Here is a 20,225-nt window from a genome sequence, read left to right on the forward strand (position 1 = left end):
AGGGCCCAGGATTGCTCACTGAAGGTACCAGAGGATAATTCCCTCTGCTCAGCAACCACCCTGCCACGGGGTTGGAAGAGGAAGCCTGGATACTAACCGTGGAGCACCTTTGGGCCAGGAACACTTCAGACATGCCACAGATGCTGCAGGTTGGTTTGGAGGCAAACCCACCAGTTAAAAAGGCTCAACTACTTGCCCTAGTATCTTTATGCAGCAGACTGAGCCAGCACTAGATTAATTTTATTATGCCATGATTGAGGCTGTTGCTAGGCTACAGCCCTGCTCCTTAAACCCGTCCTACTGCAGGATTTCCCCACCATCACTCATCTGGCTGTTCTGGGGCATCCCAAAGGACAGGGAAGTACCATGGGCTCCCCAGGCACCTGGACCCTTGGATGCAGGGACATTGCAGGCAGAAAACCCACTGTGCCCCCAATCCAGCCCCCACCCAGGTCCATCCTAGTCCAGGGCTGGGGGCAGTCAGGTTGCCCCACAGCCCCCCCAAAGCCTCCAAGAGCACTCACAGCTTTACACATTAATTTTGTGGCCTGCTAAAATCCACGTTCCAATGACTTTTTCATGTTCACTGCTGGGAGGAAGGAAGCAAATTCCCACCCCAGGCCTTGGCAAGCTAGGGAGACTTATCGTGACTTTATGGGAGCAAAAGAAATAGGGCAAAGCTGCATCCCTCAAAGGGCACCATCAGGGCACTCCTCGCATGTGGCCCTTGGCATTGACCATGGGGGATGAAGAAGGCTGGGTGCCCTGGTGACACAGGCTACAGCTGTGGAAAAGGCCAGCCCATCCCAGGGTCAGTAGGAGAGGGATTATATGGGAATCATTACGAACCAGCCCTGGCCAGCAGGACAATGGTGGAGCAGGGACAGAGCCCCATTGGTAAAGGGGCTGTGGAGAGGGAGCAGCACTTAAACAAGAGCCTGGCAAAGTAACAAATCAGCATAAATTGTCCAGGAATAAATCTGGATGGCAGTGATCAGACAGCTCCTGAGCACCAAGCAGAAGGTGATGGAGAGCTTTCCACAGGTTTCATAAAATCATGGAGTGCTATGGGTTGGAAGGGTCCTTAAATATCAGCTGGTTTCAACCACTTGCTATGGGCAGGGAAACAGCTGGAGTGGTGGTGGCACAAACTGCAGGGACCTGTCTGCTTGTCCTGGGCTGGTTCCCTACCTGGGGTTTGACAGCCACGGACCAGGTATCAGCCATGGTCCCTTTGGCTTGGGCCCTGCAGGGCTGGCGCAGGTGGCTCAGCAGCTTGGATCCCTGGAGGGAGGAGTTTTATGTCAACCACTAGGACAGACTGATGTAAGAAGAACCTTTTCAGCAGGCTGAGCCAGCCACCTGTACCAAGGAGACCTGGGCCATCAGGAGGGTAATGCTGTGCACACAGGAGGAATCCTGGGGACAGCAGGCACAGAACAGAGGAGGTGGGCAGCTTCAGACCATTGGTGCAGGGCAGCGGGAAGGGCTCCCCAAAACTGGCTCCCACCTGAGGAGCCACGAGGCTGTCAGGCATGGTGAAACCTGCTGGGCTCAGGTCAGTGTCAGTCTGCTCCAGAGTCTGACTGCACCCACGGCCCCTCTCAGCACCCAGTCCCCTCTGAGCACCCACAGCCCCTCTCAGCAGCTGCACTGTCACACACCAGGAGCTGCCAAGTGACAACAGCTGTGAACTGTCACACTGGGCTGTCCCACTCCAGGGATGGGTACAGCAAGGAATGCTCCCCAAACAAACACCTGCAGAGAATGGGACAGCACCTGGGCCATCCTGGCCAGGAGGACACTGGGTGAGAGCAGGGGCCCTTGGAGCTCTGTCCTGGCTTATCCCGAGTGCTCTGGCTCCAAGCTAGCACAGTGGAAGCCAAGACACTTTGGTGGCCCTGGAGATCACAGGCAGGCAGGGGAGTAGGCACTACCCTGTCCCTGATGGATGAGGCTTCCCATGCTGTGCTGGGTAAACAACCCCAGCCAAAATGCAGTGATAAATCTGCACTTTTCCCTCCTACTGCTCAAAACCCAGCCCCTGCAGCTCTGACCAGCACTAGCTCCAAGAAAATGTAGCTCCTCAGCCTCAAGCTCTTGATTTTTTTTTTTTTTGATGAGTGATAAAACCAAAAGCAAATACCCTGGTACCTGCAGAGATGCTTGCAGTAACTATTTATATCATTGTGATCCTGCAGAAGCTTCCCCACAATGACAGGCACGTACATACTTTTTATATTTAGCTTCTTTGAAAGGATGGCAAGGGAAAGCCTGGCTCAAACAAGGCCTATTTCCTTCTCCCCTCCCTCACGCTTGCTGGCTCTGGGTTACAGCTCATGCTGTAGCTCAAACCAGTTCAGCATTCCCTGGAAAAGGGAGAAGCCCAAGCCTAAAAAGACCAGGTTGGACAGGGATTGGAACAATCAGGTCTACTGAAAGGTGTCTCTGCCCACAGCAGGAGGCTGGAATCAGATGAGCTTTACGGTCTCTTCCAACCTAAATCATTCTGGGATTGTGTGTATTATAAAAAGAGCCTTTTTGTTGCTTTTCCCTTCCACACTCCCACTTTACCACAGGGTGGGGATTTCTCTGGCCCTGCTGCAGAAGCCAAGCCATGCCACACACCCTCCTGTGGCTCGAGCGTAGGTAGAGCCAGCCAGTGTAAGCAGATCCTTGCGCATCTACTTTTCTCTTTTACAGGAGTATTTTGGAGCAGAATGATTCATCTTTGCTTGTTTTTGCCTCAGCTCCTTGTGCTGGCAAGCTGCAGGGAATGTGGAGGCTCCTACGGCAGCAAACCTGGCACAGGAGCCAGACACACCGAGGCCAGCCCCTGTCAGCAGGGACTGGCCACCAGTACAGCCCCCTGCAGCCACACCTGAGCAAACCCCCGCCCCCTCCACACTGGGGGAAGCAACAGCTCCCTCAGGGCAGACGTCAGTTCTGGAGAAAGAACTCATGGCTTTTATGTTCAGCTCCTTTTCTTTGGAATGAATTTTAATTCAGCACCCCCTTCCCGTGAGGTGTGGGAGCACAGCAGCACAAGGAGAGACACACAGCTCCCGAGCCCAGGCACAGAGGCTCTGGGGTAGAAGAAGATGTGCAGAGACAAGTGTACAACAGAGCTTTATAATCAGAATGGACTGTACCAGGGTTTTTCAACGCAAAAATGGAACATGACCCAAAGTCCTGATGGAACAGAAGCACTTTCGGGACTGCAGCAGCTGAGGCTTGAACTTCCACCTGCCTTTGCCCAGAAGGGCAGCAAACCGGTCCCGTCTCAATCTTCCTATTCCTCCCTGGCTGTGCAAAGTTTGAACTGTCCCATGCAATTTCCCTACAGTGCCATGTGGAATGCTCAGAGGCAAATGCTAATGGCAGACAAACCTGAACAACGCACTGCTCATACAGCAAGAAACCAGTTTGTTTTATAGGGAAATGGTTACAAGTGCATTTTGGGCACAAGAAAAAGAAAAATGGAGCAGGAAATGCCTGCTGGTCAAGACAGCTCTGGAATGGTTAGTGGATCAATAGAACATTGCTTTATAGGGATGCAGAAGGAAACTCCAGTTTGGATTTCATGGCTGACATTTTACAACAGAAAGGGGTGAGGGAGAACAAAACCAAACCTCAAATCAACTTACAAGGAAGAGGGGAATGTAATGCACAGAACCTGGAGGAAGCTTCACCATCTGAGCTGAGCAAGGGACCCCAGACCCAAGCCAGGAGGGGTACAGAGGACTGACCAGCTCCATCAAACACAGGGACTGCTGACTGAGACACAGGTGAGTACCAAGGGATGGCCAGAGTGCCCCTCCAATGGCTGCTGAGCAGGTACTAATCCATAGGTTTAAGTTCAAAGCAAAAACTAAAAGACTTCCCAAACTCACGGGACAGAGGAGGCTCTCTGCTTGGGGCAGGAAAGTCAGCACACTGGCTGGCTGCAGGATGGACAGAGGCTGGAGCAGGATGGACGCTGCTGAGCTGCAGTGCTGGTCCCTCTCGGCACAGAGCAGCAGCCAGGGTTTACAGCCTGACTGGAAAATGCCTGAGAAGCAAATGCCTTGCCATGCCAACACTGCCCTGTAGCCAATTCTGAAGCTCTGGATATCTTCATTTCCACATGGAGTCATGTCCCTGAGAGGTCCCAGCAGCAGGGGATTCTGGAATATGCAAATTCAAGGGTGGGAAATGCAGAAAAAACACTGATTTTTTTCTCTCTTTCAGGTTAGCTTTGCACTTTTCATTGTCTTCCCAAACTGCATAGCAGCTTACATGTAGTGTCTGAGACACTGGGGCCACGGAAATCAATGGGCTTCATGAATTCCAACAGCAGCGCCAGTGAGGGTTAATTAAGCTGCTGTGCAGAAAGGTCCTGTTCAAAGGACTTTAACAATCACACTCTCTCTCACACTGTCCCTGCGCCTGCTGCTTTAGAGAGCTGTACCATAGCATGATCTGCTTGACTTAAAGCTCATCAACTGCTGGGTGAAGCAATGGCCAATATAATCTTTCTCCTTAAAAAAATAGGAAGGATAAGAAGTTAAAGACTTGAGACAGTCAAGCATGATGTGTTCATGCAGCATGTTTGGTTGCACTCCTCTTAACAAGACAGGAATTTCAGGTGTGCAGGAGTGGAATGCAGCAGGGATGGAGCATGAGGCAGGTCCCCTTGCCCCACAGCCTGCCAATGACCTGATGGGGCATCTCTGCAAGGAGAAAAACTGACAGCCTGGCAGCAGGCCTGGGAGCCATGCCCTGAACCTTCCCCTGGTTCATGTACATCTCAGCTTGGTTTTCTTTGTGTAACGATGCACCAGAGCAGCACACATAGATGTAAAGCTTTTGTTTTGCTCATTCTGGTTTGAGAGATCATACAGTGAAGGGCCAAAGCTTTACACATCTGTGCCTGTCCTGGGGTGACTCATCAGAGAAGATGGAGACAGCCATGGTGCAGAGTCCACTCGCAGCCAAACTACAGCTCCTCGTAGTCCCCCCCGCCCCGTGGTTTGCTCATGCTGGCTCCTCCTCCGCCAAGAAAAGCCTCAAGTTCATCTATCTCACTGCTTTTCTCCTTGCTCTTCTTTTTCTTTTTCTTTTTCTCTTTTTCCTCTTTGCTCTCCTCCTTCTCTTTGCTCTTCTTGTGTTTGCTCTTCTTTTTCACTGACTTGTCCTCTTCCTGCAAAATGAGAACATTTTTATTAGCAAATGCTCTGAGAGTGCCAGTGACCCAGGATGTACTGCCCTGACACCTGACTCTGAAGAATGGTTTGGGCTGGAAAGCACCTAGTCCAACCCCCGTGCCATGGGCAGGGATGTCTTCAACTGAATTAGGACTCTTACTCAGGTTGAAGCACTGAAGACCCTTCTGTAAGCTTGGACAGAGAAGCAGACAAACCATTTGGGTTATACAGGGCACTGGTCTTTCTGAGAGTTTGTGCCCAACAATACCACGGTACTGGACAGGCTTAAATGGCACAAAGCCTCCTGCAGGCTTCCCTCACTATCCACGAGATATATGTTGTGGGCACCCTTCTGCTTGAAAATCATGGTGCTATGAACACAGTGTAGCAGAGAGGCACTGCTCTTCCTCATCCTGTATTTTACAAACTCACACACTCCCTTTCCAAAATTCAACTGCTCTATAAGCTTGCTTTGAAGTTCAGTGATCTGCAGAGCCTAGGAGGCAGAGATCAGAGGTGGAGGATGTGAGCATAGAAGGGAGTCCACCAAGTCCCTTTCCCAAGGAGGAAACCACGGAAGGCCACGTCTGTTCTTGGCAGGTGGGTAACACGGCAGATCTGTTTAATTAACAATACCTCTTTGCTTTTCTTTTTCTTCTTCTTTTTCTCCTTAGAAGCTTGTTTATCTGTTAAAGCAAACAACCCAGAAACATTGTGTTTAATTTAAATGATAAGAGCTGTAATTCTGCCCTGGCCCCATTCCTGAGAACAAAATGCTCCATCCTGGGCATCCATGGGCAAAGGCAAGGCCAGCACTCACACCCTGACTGAACCATATCTGTCTCGTTTAATTATGAGCATTATATGATCTGTGTGATCAACACTGACCTAGCATTCACTGAGTCACAGCTACTAAGAAACACATCTAGAGTCTAGCTCTACAAACTGGTCCAAAGGCCAAATTTGGGACTGGACTGTTATTTCCAGAAATGAAGAAGAGCTCTGGGGAACAGTTCCCCCCTGATGGAAATCCTCCCAGGCATCTTCTCTGAGGATGACTGAGGACATGGTATCAGCAGATGGGACACCCTGGCAGGCCAACACTCACTGCTGCTCACACTGTATATGGAAATGACATTCCCAAAGCATCCCTGCTCTACAGGGGTGAATACTTTCACACTACCAAACGAGTCCCAGAGTCCATCCCTGTCACATGTGTCAGATATGATTATGGTTGATGACTTGGTTGCTGAGTGTCCACTGCCTTTGCACAAAACCTCCTTGAACAGGGGACTACCTGCTTGGCTGCTTCACAAGAGGCTTCACAGCAGCACCACTTTTCACATGTGCTGTTTGACTGTCACTCTTACCTACAAATACCTTTTTCCTCAGCTGATGTGTAAATGCAGCCATGGAGAAGCCTAATTGCCAGTCAAGCTCCAATCACTGACGACCGAGAGATGGTTTTATATTTATCACCAAAAGAGGAGATAGGAGGAACCCACAATTAATTATTTAAGAATCTAAACTGAAGTTAAATTATTGACCTGGGCCTCTGCAGATGCACTTACAGCTATTTCAAGCTCCGCTGTTCAGCAGCTTGGAGTGACAAGCTGATGGAACCATGGCAGCCTGTGACACCTTCCTCACACTTTTGGAACAGCTATTCAAGGAGCGCTCTCTTGGTGCTGCTCACAGCTTTTTTCCTTCCTTAAATCTTTAAATTCCCATCTTTCATGCTGACATTGGGGCAGGTCTACAGGAAGTTGCTTTGCAGTAATGCCTAGACAGCAGGAATTTTTTGCATGAATAGGATCCCACCCCATCTTTCTCAAAAACAGAAGAGGAAATTGGCAGGGTATGTCAGAGCATTTTGTTCAAGTTGATCCAAATTCTGGAGGGGGTGGACACTGCAATGCAATGCTGAACACCAATTCCCAAGCACATAGGGCTAAGCAGGAAGGCTTACACAGCAGCAGCTTGTGAAAGATGTGCTTCTGCTTGCAGCTGGGACAAAAATAACCCATGGCTGGTGCCAGGGAGAAGCCAACTTCTCATCCTCATGGGGAAAAACTTAAAAGCTATTTATGCTGTGCTAAACCAGATTACGACTCACACAGGGCACTGCATGAAGTTAGAGGGTATTTTATTTAGTGCAAATTGGTTTGCTGGAAAGACTTTGGAAAAACCAGATGCCTGACAAACAAAAGCAGCAAGAGTGGAAATAAGGTGTGAGCTTTACCTTCCTCGCTGCTCTCCTTGGGACCAGCTTCTTCCAAACCCAAGCCAAAGAGATCTGAGTCATTTTTCAGTTTAAAGGAGGGGACTGTTGATTTCACAGGTTGGGGTGGCTTTCCCAGTGAGGTATCATCATCAGATATTTCAGAGAGATCTTCTCGCACTGGGAATTCATTCTAGAGAGAAGCAAAGGCAGACAACACTGACAAATACTTCAACCAAAATCTCTAACCATTTTGCATACAAAAATGTCAGATGTCAGCAGGTGGGGAGGAGAGAAGGAAATGCCAGCTGAAATGAGCTGTTATTGCCTGGAAATCAATGTCCTGGATCTCATGAGCTCTAATTTTTGCCTTGGTAAAATGCCTCAGTTGCACTGGTACTGACAAGGGTGTTCTGAAAACTTCGCACTGGGGCTGCTGAAATCAAATTCCCAATATAAAGGGATTAAATGAGACCTTCAACTCTGTTAGCTCACCAGCATCAGCTTCCTTCTGCCCTGGGGAGGCATCTCTGTTCTGGGAAAATCCAATCAAATCGACTGAAAACTCCCCTCCAGCCCTTAGTGACAAATGCTTTTTGCTGTGCAGCTCTGTGGGTCTCAGGTACCAGAGGCAGCAGGGCTGAGGAAGCAGAGTGTGTCTGCAGAATAATTCCCTTCAGCAAGCCAAAAGGGAATGTGCTCCCAGGGCAAATCTGCCCCTTCAGCATGAGCTAAAACCCAGGATGTTGCAGAGCCTGGAAATTACCCCAAAATCCTCCATCTCTGCATGATGGGAATGGAAAATCAGTTTAATGATCTTCTGATACCTGCCAACTCATCCTCTTCAGAATCTGATCCAACCTTTCCTTGTATCTTTGTACACAGATGGAAAACGGCCCCACTGTGCTGCTGGTCAGGCCGTGCCCCCACCCTGTTAATGGCAAGGGCTGTACTGGTTTGCCTGACCAGTACACCCTGCAGTGGGAAAGCATTCACATCTATGGAGCATTCCTGGGGTCAGGCATTCCTGGACACTGCTGCTTTCTCATCAATCCCTTCTCACTGCAGCATGCAAGAGATGGAAATTTGCACCAAATACTTTTGGTTTCATATTGTCAAGAAAAGCAGGAAGTTAAGATGCAAAATGAATAGAAAATTACTTAATAAACAGCATGACACATGAATAAGGTCAAAGAAACTGTGACAATAGCCCTTTCAACAGGACTCCAGAATGATAACAACTGAGGGAAACCCCCTGAACACCAGCAAACCCAGACATCAGGACACCCCTGAACAGCCATTGCCCATCCCAATTCACTGCTAGCAGTTTCCAGAGATTGCTCTGCAGGTTGTGAGAAGTGGTCACCAAACTCAGGGATATCTCAAGCCATGCAGCAAGTTCTGACCAGTTCAGAGAAGAGGTGCAGGACAAGTGTCTTCTCCACCGTAATACAGGGTAGGTGTGGGGGGACCCCTGGTGTATTTGTTTTAGCAGACACCTGCTGGCACGTGCTGAACGTCACAGACCTTACAGCTACCTCTGCTGTCCTGAAAAGTCCTTCCCAAGCAGACCTTCCTTCTTCCCTTTAGGCTTTGCCAAGCAAATTTTGTGATGCCTTTTTATTGCTGGATTGACTGCAAGGAGTTCACTCTTTCTGGCAGAGACACCCTTCTGCATGTTAAAGTTCACATGAAAACCCAGTAGCTCTGCATTTGGCACTGCTGGACTGGCTAAGAGTAAACAGCACAGTAAAACACCCAAGCATAAATCTTGTTTGTGTCTGTAAACACAAACTTCATGTTAGGGAAGGTCTAGCCTGGATATTAGGAAAAGGTTCTTCCCCCAGAGGGTGCTGGCACTGCCCAGGCTCCCCAGGGAATGGGCACGGCCCCGAGGCTGCCAGAGCTCCAGGAGCCTTTGGGCAGCGCTGCCAGGGATGCCCAGGCTGGGGCTGCTGGGGGGGTCTGGGCAGGGACAGGGGCTGGGCTCGATGATTCTTCTGGGTCCCTTCCAACTCAGGGTATTCTATGGATCTGTGATTCTATGGGGTTCTTGCTGCCAGGTGGCTTCCATACTCAGAGCATTACTGGGTTTGTGCTCACATCAAACTCTGCAGGTTGCTTAGTAACTGCTGCTGAGGGAGGCTCTGCTCATGGCAATGCCTCAACCCTTCCAGCTCAGCTGGGCACAGCTCACAGCAACACGGGCTGTTATTTACCATCTTTTTCTTCTGGCTGTCAGAATCTTCACTTTCAAAGTCTGGGTCATCCATAACGAATGAGAGCATCTGAGTAGCTATTGGTCCCTCTTGATCACTGTCAGACTCCTCAGGCTTCTCCTCTTTGACCACTTTCTGCTTGGAAGCAAGTCCTTTGCTTTGGGCAGTGGCCTTTGAGGCCTGGGCTGCTGCTGTGGGGCCAGCAGCAGGAGCTGCCAGGCTTGTGTTGCCTTTGCTGCTGTTTCGCTCAGACCCAGAACGGGGAGGTAAACTGTCAGGAGGCTTCGGGTCAGTTGCTTTGGTCAAAATTGCTTCACTCTGGGGTTTCAGAGAATTTCTGGAAGACCTGAGAAGAAACAAGTTGTCAGAGTCTGTCCACCCTATTCTGTGGAGCAAGGCACAGTTAACAGCTAAGCCTGCCTGAAGGCTGCATCATGCATCCCACTGGGAAAGGCAGTGCATCCTATAGCGGTGTGGGGTCAAATGCACCAGTCAGGCTGAGGATAACCCTCGTGTGCCTAATCCTAACCTTCACCCCACAGGATGTGGTATGTGGAGAACATCATCATTCCCCAGCACAGGGTGTGGTGAGTGACTCCACTCCCTTCACTCAAGACTTGACTCCTCTCTCCTCCCCACACCACTACAAACAGCCACTCTGGTGCTTAGTTCCAGGCTCTTGTTCAAATTTGAGGAAAAGCATGCAGAACCGCCCCACTGGCACAGGAGCACAGTACTCCAAGGCACGGGGTAAGACACACCACACACAGCAGTTACACCTACAGTAACTACAGCCCCAGCCTACAGCTGAAGAACAGGCAGACAGAGACACCAAGACTTCCCAAAGGCCACACACAGTCAGTGGCAAGATGGAAGAGAGATCCAGGTTTGCCAGCACAACCCCACACTTCGGTCTATCCTCTGTACCTTTTTTTTTCCTGCTCTGTGTTTTTGTCTCCATCAGATATGAGGATGACCTTAGAATCCTTCACCTCTTCCTCTTCCTCCTCCTCACTGGAGAGGGTGACGTTCTTGCTCGGCACCCGTTCTGCTGCCAGCATTGGTGCGCTGGGGATTTTGTCATCCAGATCCACGTCATCTTGGAAACCTGCCACCATGGGGTTCCCTCCAGGCGCCTCTCCATCACTGCAACACAGAGAGTGATCAGACACAGCACCCCAGGAGGTGCTGGACAGACCTGCCTCCCCCTGCACGAACACTGAGACTAGCCTGGCTTGTACAGCCAACTTCTGGGGACATGTCCCCAGCCTGGGGCAGCTGATGATTAAAGGGTTGGAGCACCTCTGCTTTGGAGACAGGCTGAAAATGAGGATAGTCAGGCCTGGAGAAGAGAAGGCTCCAGGGAGGTGTGAGAGCCCTGTCTAGTGCCTAAAGGGGCTCCAATAGAGCTGGAAAGGGACTTTGTACAGGACGAGGAGAATGGCTTTAAGCTGAAGGAGGGCAGGGTTAGACAGGATATTGGGAAGGAATTATTCCCTGTGAGGGTGGGCAGGCCCTGTAACAGGGTGCCCAGAGAAGCTGTGATTGCCCCTGGATCCCTGGAAGTGTACAAGGCCAGGTTGGACGAAGCTTGGAGTAACCTGGGATAGTGGAAGGTGTCCCTGCCTGTAGCAGGGGCTGGAATGGGATGGGCTTTAAGGACCCTTCCAACACAAACCAGCTGGTGATTTTGTGATTCTGTGCGCTGCCAGCCTTCCCTTGCCACTGTCCAGCTCAGGCTGGACCTGCTCCCTGCAGGCTGCAGCAGTGGCACTGGCCCTGCACCAAAAGGGCCACAGCAGGATGTGTCACAGAGCAGCTGCTGCCCCTCAAGCTGGAAATGAGCGGCTGGAGAAGATCAGCCTCAGAGGTACAGAGAAGCCTGTTGCCACAGCTTCATCAGAACATGGAGCTCCATCCACCATGCAAGGATCAGTCAGTCAAACCATGGGAACTGCCTGTCTTCATCCCCATATCCTGTAATTAAACCTGATCATACACTGTCACTGCTATGGGAGTTCACTGGCAGCTATTAGCTTCCTGGAACCATTTCTATTTCTGCAGTGCTCCCTGAAGCAGGCAGATACACAGACACCATAGCCAAGCTTTAACATTGCCCAAATTAAATTAACCTAAGGACATACTGCCAGAGCTGGGAGTCTGTCAGCCTCCCTAGATGTAGCACAGTTCTGTGTTCAAAGGCAGCTTGAGAGAGCTTTGTGGCTGAAACTGAGGATTCTTGTCTGAATGTCCCTAGGACTCAATTTTAACATTTTCTGAAAACTGTGCTCATGTCAGGAATATAGATATTTTCCCCAGGCTCAGCTGATGAGCCTCTGCCATCACCTTTCCTTGTTCTATTTGTTTCATCCACAAGAGATAACCAGCTCCTTCCTGACAACCCCACACGCAAGTCTCTGCCCTTTTAATGACGCCACCTGGATGGTATAACCACAACCTTCTTTTTATACAGAGACAAAAAACATAGCTTGGAACAGATTAGATTGTACAGACATAAACAAAACCCTAAAATCCTTTAACTGCAAGTAAGTGGTGTTCCCAGCACAGGCCAAGCACTGTATGTGCTGGGAACACCACATACACAAGTATGGTGTGCTGGTGAGATGAGAAATACCCTAAACAGAGCTGGGATGATGGCAACTGCTCACTCTGGCTCCTCTACATGGCTGGGTACTGCTTAACAAGATAGTTTAAAAGAGTTAATATATATGCCAACAGACAATGGAGTTGTTTGTGACAACGGGACAGCAGTGATCACAACCAGTGCTTGTCTGGGCTGGAGTGCTAAGACAAGGACAGGCCCTCCCTCTGCTCTTGGTGTGGATTCCTCTGCTCTCAGGACCTGCTCTCAGCGCCCTACTGAGCAGGGCCAGGCTGCTGAAGAACCCCTTCATCACTAACACTGCTGCTCTCACACTATGCCAGGATGGAGGCACACAGCCCAGCCACACAAAGGAGAGGAAAACTGGTGCCCAAGCAGCCCCCAAAGCTGGAGGAATGACAAGTGAGTGATTCCTGAGGTTTTCAAAGCACTGGCAGGGTTTTCTCTTGAAATGCACTGAAAAGAAAATGGAGTTGCATCCTAAAAATGGCAGGATATTATTCTGAACTAGACACTTTGCCTTTCCTCAACACATCACTGCTCTATTAGGCACAGGGGCTCTTAACAGATTACTGCCACTGTCCTTCCAGACTCCACACAGACCTGCAGCATTTCCACCTTTCCCAGTCCCAATGGGTGTACATCCCTGTGTGTACACCCCCTCACCAAAGTGGGTCACATCCTTCCGCAGTGAAAAACCTGCCTCCATCTCCAGCCAACACAGATCACTGAGCGACAGCGTAAGAGCAGAGCAGTGGAGTGAATATACATCAGGAAAATCACTGCTTCAGTATAAACAGGCTCTGACAAGGCAACACTAGGATCAGCTTGTGATCCTGAGCTTCCAGCTGGAAGGAAGGCAAAGCATGCAAAGCAAAGCACATTGCACCGCTCCCTGCAATCCTTGAAGCGCTGCCAAGCTGGCATGAGCACTGAGCTAGTGTGGCTGCAGGTGCAGGTACCCCCCAAAAATGATGCTGCTCACTGAGGTCTGCTCTGAGCTAGTGACCACAGAGACTGCTGGGGTGTCCTCTGTGAGCTTCCAGCGTGTCACAGATTGGCTGCTAGGGAGGAAACAAACCCTGATGCAACCTGAGCTCACAGCCTCAAACCTAGCTGGGCTGGGTTCCCACAGCCCCAGGAGCTCAAGGGCTTCTCTCACATCCTTTTGCGGGGCTAACAAAAGAGAAAAAACCCAAGCTGTAATAAAGCAGGTAAACTGAGGGAATCCCACGCTGCAGGATGAGCCTGCGTGGCTGCTCTAGGAGATGTTGGTCTTCTACTGTGAACCTTCCCTCCCTTGGGCTAGCACAGATGGGCATCATGGAATCCATAACAGATCCATAAAAGCAAAGAACCACTTCAAAGCCCTTCAGATGTAAGGACACACACATCTAATCCATCTTTAAGATAAATGTCTAAGGATGCAGAAAAGAAAGATCAGGAACACTGTCAGGTAAAGCATAAACTGGCTTTCAGACACCTTCAGCCCCCCCAGGGACCCAGGCTGCCTGACCCAGCAGGAGCCAAGGGTGAGATGCTTTGGAGCCAGATTAGGTCCTCTGGTGCACTCATATCCATGCTGGCTCAGGGCATCAGGTTAAAGAGCAGCAAATTAAGTTCTGAAACAGCAAATTGGGAGATTGAAATACCTTCCTAATTAACTGGTAAAGGAACTGATTCTGGGAGTTCTCTACTGCAAGTCAGAGAACCACAACGTGTCACTGAACAAAACCCAGGACGTCACTGCAGGCCTGGGGTATGCCAAGCTGAACAAGGTGCTCCTGCTGCCAAGAAGGCCAATGGTGTCCTGGTCTTCATGAGGCAAAGCACTGCCAACAGATCAGGGAGGTGATGCTGCCCCTCTGCTCTGCACTGGTGAGGCCACAGCTGGAGTCCAGTGCACAGCAAAGAAAGAGTGAATCCAGTGAGGGGCCATGAGGATGATTAACTGACTGGAGCATTGCTCACATGAGGAAGGGATCTCCCACATGAAAGCCAGGACTGCTCAGCCTGGAGAAGGCTTGAGGAGACCTTATAAAGGTATTTAAACAGCTGAAGGAGGTACAAAGAAGATGGAGACAGGCTCTTTTTGGTGCTGCCCAGTGCCAGGACAAAAGGCAAGGAACACAAACTGTAACTCAGGAGGTTCCCCACGAACATAAGCAAACACTTTTTCCACTGAGAGCATGCCTGAGCACTGGCATGGGTTGCCAGAGAGGTTGTGGATTCTCTGGAGATACTCAAAATCCAAAACGGTTCTGGAAAACCAGTTCTGAGCGGCCCAGGAGGAGGGGGAGGTTGAACTGGATGGCCCCCAAGCTGCCTTCCAACCCTGTGAATGTACCTCAGTACACCGAGGTGTTCCCAGAGCTCCCTGCAGGACTCATGCTCAGAGTCAAAAAGGTGAGTCCTCTTGGGTAGGAAAAGTAATTTCACAAATTCTCAAAACATGGCCCATTCTTCTGCCACATCTTCAATGACACTTCAGTCCTGGAGCTTACCCCCTTGGCTACAGCACACCCAGGCATGCTGGTGAGCTGTGTAAGCTCAACACTCAGGTATCTGCTTCAAAAAGAGCACGAGACCTGAATGCATCTTGCTGAGACATTCTCAGGCCTTGTTCTTCACTCAGATACAGGGGAAAAGCAGCTTCCAGGACTCCATTTTTTGAAACCAATAAAATCTCCCCAAGGTTTGAGTGATTCCACAGATCTACTGTGTTCTTTAGGTCAGAGATAAATTTCTGCAGCAGATTTTATGGGAATTACAACCACCTCCTCACTGCAGCAGAAGCTGATTATCAAGGACAGTGCTTACAGAACTGGAATGTTGTTCCTAGCTACTGTGGGGCTGTAAGTGACATCCTGAAAGGTTTCCAAGATTGCAGGTGATGGTCCAAACCACATCTGCATCTCTGGCTTATTCTAGTAGGCCCTTTTTGGCAAGAAACAGAATGGAAAATTGCCAGGCCACTAAGAAAACTGCATGATATATAGAAGAAACCAGAGCAAGCCATGGATGCCAGGTTGCAGAGGAGAAATGAGTGTGTGAATGTGCAGGGACGTGCTGCCATGTTTTCTCCCAGGGAAACAGAGCTGTTGTGACTGCACTGGGTATCACTGTGAGCAAAGGATGAACTCTAAACAAAGGAGCAGGGTTCTCGCACCCCTGTCCACCATGTTTGGTTTTTTTTATACAGTTTAACACTAATTTGCTTCCAGTGACTGACACTCTGGAGCAGAGAAACCTTTGTGAAGGATCAGCCTCCCAACCACAGCAGAACTGCAGCTCCAGAGCTCTGAGAGCACCTCAGGACCCAGTCCCTCAGAAGGTCAGGCTTGGCTTTTCTGACAACTCCTTGTTAAACCCAGGAAAATATCTCAGCTCTGCCACAGCCACGAGCAAAACGCTTTGTAGGCCAGCATGCTGCCAGCAACCCCACTTTTTTCTTGCCTTTTTTTTTTTAGTTTTAATAAAACATCCACGTGTTCTGCCATCACAAGGGATGATGATTCAGGCTGACCTGCATTACACAGGCATTGAGCCTCACAAACAGCACTGATTTAAGGTTGTTGTGGTTGAAGTAGAGAACACTGGGTCTTGACAAGGATGTTAAAAGAGGCAGAATTCACAGATGAGCAGTGTCCACGCTTAATTAGTCTCCTGGTTAATCCAGTGTTGATGACAAGAGGCAGCAGGCAAGGAATATTCTGAGCAACGGATACAGAGCCTGAGAGTATGCTTAGGTCACCTCTTAAGAGACAGTCTGCTTTCAGACACCTCGCTGCACATTCCCTTGTCTGAGCAGTTCAGTATACACAATCCCCTTTTCTTTTTTTGGTTAAAAAACACCAAAGCCAGGAAAAGAAAAAAAGGGAGAAAAAAAAAAAAAAAAGAGAAAACACAGCTCATGGCATAAGCACAGCTCTGCCATTTTGAGGAGATAATTATAGACTCACAGACTGGTTTGGGTTGGAAGAGGCCTTAAAGCTCAGCTTGCTCCAACCCCCTGCACTGAGCAGGGACATTTTCAACTGGATCAGGTTGCTCAGAGCCCCATCCAGCCAGACTGGGAATGTTTCCAGGGATGAGGTATCCACCACTTCCCTGGGCAACCTGTGCCAGGGCCTCACCACTCTTCTTGTAAAATCCTTCTTCCTTGTACCTAGTTTGAATCTCCCCTCTTTTAGTTTCAAATCACCATTTCTTGTCCTATTGCAGTACGCCCTGCTAAAATCTCTGTCCTCATCGTCCCTTAAATATTGAAAGGCAGCAATAACATCTCCCCAGAACCTTGTCTTCTCCAGGTGAACACCCCCAGCTCCCCCAGCCTGGCTCCAGAGCAGAGGGGTTCCAGGCCTTGGAGCATCTCCATGGCCTCCTCTGGACTCTCTACAGCAGTTCTACATCCTCCTGATGCTAGCCCTCAGGGCTAGAGGCAGCTCTGCAGGTGGGGTGTCACCTGAGCAGGGCAGAACTCCCTCTTCCCTGCTGCCCATCCTGGGGATCAGCCCAGTTTCAGGGCTGGGGCAGGTCCAGCTCTCACCCACCAGCACCCCCAAGTCCTCCTCCCCAGGGCTGCACTCAATCCCTACACCCTCCAGCCTGGATTGATCCCAGAGGTTGCCCCAAACCAGGTACAGCAACTTGAGCTTGGCCTTGGTGAACCTCATGAGGTTCCCATGGGCCATTTCTCATGTTTTCCAGGTTCTGGATGACATCCTGTTATTCAGGAGTGTCACCCACACTACTCAGCTTGGTGTTATTGATAAACCTGATGAGGGTGTCCTCAATCCCCCTGTTTCATGGATGAAGTCCATGTCTCAGTACAGATCCTGAGGAACACCACCCATCTTCAACTGGACATTGAGCCATAGATCACTACTCTCTGGATGTGAATATCCAACCCATTCCCTACCATCAATCAAATCTCTGTCTCTCCAATTTAGTGAGAAAATTCTGGGAAGAAACACTAGACACAGAGAAAAAGGAAGGCACCCCCTAAGAGTTTTTTTAATTCTGCAGGCAACCATGCAGTGACACTCCCAAAGGAGCATGACTTTCTCCATCCTTCCTTCCAGAATCCCACAGAGCTACAGAGTACTCTGCTTCCAAGTGTCCTCCACCATACCCCAAATCCATTTATAGTGCCTCAGGAATGACATTACCAAGTCATAGAGGAATTTGGCCACACTTTGTGCCTCTGCAGAAGGTAAATATTCATTAAGCAAAACATAGTATCCCTGCAAAGTGCACTATGTTCCAGGAGGAAAATATCTCAAATGATTTCGTGTGTTCAGCCAGAAGGAAAATCCCTTCCTGACACAAAGGGCCCAGTGGTTTAATCTGGGCACAAAGCAAAACAGCAGCACCAGGAAGGTGATAATCTGCTTTTTGTGATGTTCCTCCTTCCCAGGGAGCAGTGTGTGTCACTAAATGGGAAACAGTGAATGCTATGACTGACCATTGCACAGCCAGAAAGCCTCTGGGACAGCTAACTGCTCTGGAATCAGGGAATGGTTGCACCATGTTAGTCAGGCTGCACATCCAGGTGTGTCCCTGCTGGGGACCTGCCATCCCTGCTGCCACCCTCCTTTTCTTACCTTTCACTATCCACACGGTGTTTGGCCTGTGGTTTCCCTTTGTCTTTCTGTGGTGCTGGGTCTTCCAGAAAGCTGTGGTCCAGGCTATCCTCAGGAACAAAGTCCTCCACGCTCTGTACCTTGGCAGGGGCTGCAGGGTTGGGGGGAGGAGTGGCAGCAACAGGATCTGCATTAGCAACAGGAGTTGTAAAACAATGGTGTCACCACAAGCAAGACAGAAATTGGTTTTTTCCAGATCTGTGCTGCCCAGGGTGGCAGCAGCCATGAGGCAGGACCCTGGTTCCACAGCAAGGGAAGAGGAAGGTTATGAACAGGATATAAAACAGCCCAGAGTCTGACATGAAGGCAATCACAGATCATGGCTGCTGTGGTTTAGAATGCACCAGGCTGACCCAAGCTTTTAGACAGACTGGAAACCTCCCTGGCAAGGCCTGGCTCTACTCTCCAGGGAATGCTATGACTGACCGTACCACAGGTTTTATTACACCTGTGCTATGTGCACTCCTTCTGGGGGATATCCCTTCACTATTCTCTTACCTTTTCCACATTGTTCAGTTCACCCTCTCTCCTATCCTCTTGCTTTTTTCAGCTGTAACTGTCCAAGGCAGAATTGTTCACATTGTGCTTTTAGATGTTTTGTGTAAACAAAAGCTCAAGAGCTACCTCAAATAGAGAGTGACTTTAATACAGTTAATTTGTAGAAACACCTTTACCCATCTTTAAGGTATCAGGATGAAAACTCATGAAATTAGCATAACTAAGAAGCCTGAAGTGATTAACCTTTCCAGAATTTGCAATACTCAATGTTTTTCCTCTGCTCATGCTGCACTATACATCTAGACTTTTCTTTTGGGTAAAACAAGACTTGTGCCTTTTTTTTCTAGATTTCACTCTCCTTAGCACAACTTTCAGATCACTTCTACATACCAACAGTACCACTAATGCCACAGAGTAGCACTGGTGCAAGTTAAACCACAGCCAAAAAAATTACTACTCCAAGACTTCAAGAGAAATCTTAAATAGTAACTCCCAGAAAAACCAAGTATTACTTGGTAACAATGATTTTTTTAGCTGCTTTCCAGTGAATTGGTGCCTGGGTACACTCCAGCGGAGGTGCAGGCCCTTGGCACACCACTGAAACCTTGCAGCACTGACACATCGGCTCCTCCTGGCTGCCTTTTGCAACCGCTCCTAAGCATTCTGAGATATCAGGGCTGAAAGTCACAAGACCAAAACAGCTGTCAAGCTAAGAAGGAGTCAAAAAAAGAGAAGAAAAAGAAAAGCCCCAAACCCAACCATTATAACACTGGTAGTAGACCAGTCTTTTTTTCTACAGATCAAAATGATAAAGGTTGTTTTTATCAACAAGGAATTTCTAACATCTCCTCTCCTCTCTGGTTTTTGTTTTATTTTCTCTGGGTAGGAAGAGTCCTAAACAAACCAAAATGGGTGCATTGTGTCATATCTGGGAAGAGGCACAGGATGCAGAACATTGTGTGCAGATCTAAAACCAGACCATTTCAATATCTGAAATTGCAACCTGTGTCCCCAGCACCTCCTCCTTTCTCTCTGTGGGTGTCTCAGGAGCACTGTGAGCCAGTGTGAGAAGGAAGGTATTTCCAAAGGGTGACTCAAACCACGTCATGATTTTTAGGCAGTGCCAGCTCTGCAGCTCCAGTTAGCTCTGCAAACAAAGTGAATGTGACAGACAAATTATGGTCCAGATCAGTAAAATTACATGCATCAAACCCTTGATGCCTCTGCCTGGCACTCTGTCCGGCAGGCTCTGGACTGAGGGCTGTGCTGCTCCAGCGGGTACCAGTGCTGAGGCAGCAGCCGAGGGCTTCCTCCTCCCAGACCTGCTCTGAAGGAGCAGATTTCCCCAGGGGGGGATCTGCTGTGGAGCCTGGACCTACGTGACCGTTTCTGGCTGAATAACCTTTAAACCCAGTGCTCTGCTTCTCTCCGTTACGCATCGGAGCCCCTCCGGACTGCCACATGTGTGCAAGGATGGCACTTCAAATAGCTTCTCTAGTCATTTTTTTGCTATTCAAGAGGTATTTTTGCTCCTGGTAAGAACCTGACATTTTACTTATTTTATTAGTGTGTCCTGTGCGTTCAGGATCTTCCTCTTAAGCATGCTACAGCCACCACCCAGCTGGCTGGGCACAGTCCCCATCCAGAACAGAGACAAACCAAAATGTTGATCAGGGAAAATAGAGAATGACAGCCCAAGTCTCCCTGGACACCTGCTGCACAAGCATGGCGTCTGTGGCCTTCACACACCTGTCTGCTCAGCCTCTCGCAGGGAAAAAATGAAATGAAAACTGGAAGGCCTATGGGTCACATCCTGCCAGGGCACCAGCACCT

The 20,225-nt window shown here is 49.3% G+C and overlaps 1 protein-coding gene across 2 annotated transcripts in view; it reads right to left on the reverse strand.

The window, feature by feature from the left end:
* Positions 1-2,982: 2,982 nt before the first annotated feature.
* Positions 2,983-20,225, reverse strand: part of RABL6 (RAB, member RAS oncogene family like 6) — a 54,072-nt gene continuing 36,829 nt past the window's right edge. Inside the window, exons 10-15 of one of the 2 annotated variants that reach the window (XM_066562743.1) lie at positions 17,856-17,985; positions 10,554-10,772; positions 9,627-9,972; positions 7,429-7,600; positions 5,823-5,872; positions 2,983-5,182 (exon numbers count right to left, since the gene is read on the reverse strand). In XM_066562743.1, the coding sequence (XP_066418840.1) occupies positions 4,979-5,182; positions 5,823-5,872; positions 7,429-7,600; positions 9,627-9,972; positions 10,554-10,772; positions 17,856-17,985 (1,121 nt within the window). In that variant the 3' untranslated portion in view covers positions 2,983-4,978. Of the gene's footprint in view, positions 5,183-5,822; positions 5,873-7,428; positions 7,601-9,626; positions 9,973-10,553; positions 10,773-17,855; positions 18,022-20,225 lie in introns of both variants that reach the window. The other variant, XM_066562741.1, reaches the window with a different exon arrangement.

This window comes from Molothrus aeneus, chromosome 19 (assembly GCF_037042795.1).
Source record: "Molothrus aeneus isolate 106 chromosome 19, BPBGC_Maene_1.0, whole genome shotgun sequence".
NCBI lineage: Eukaryota > Metazoa > Chordata > Aves > Passeriformes > Icteridae > Molothrus > Molothrus aeneus.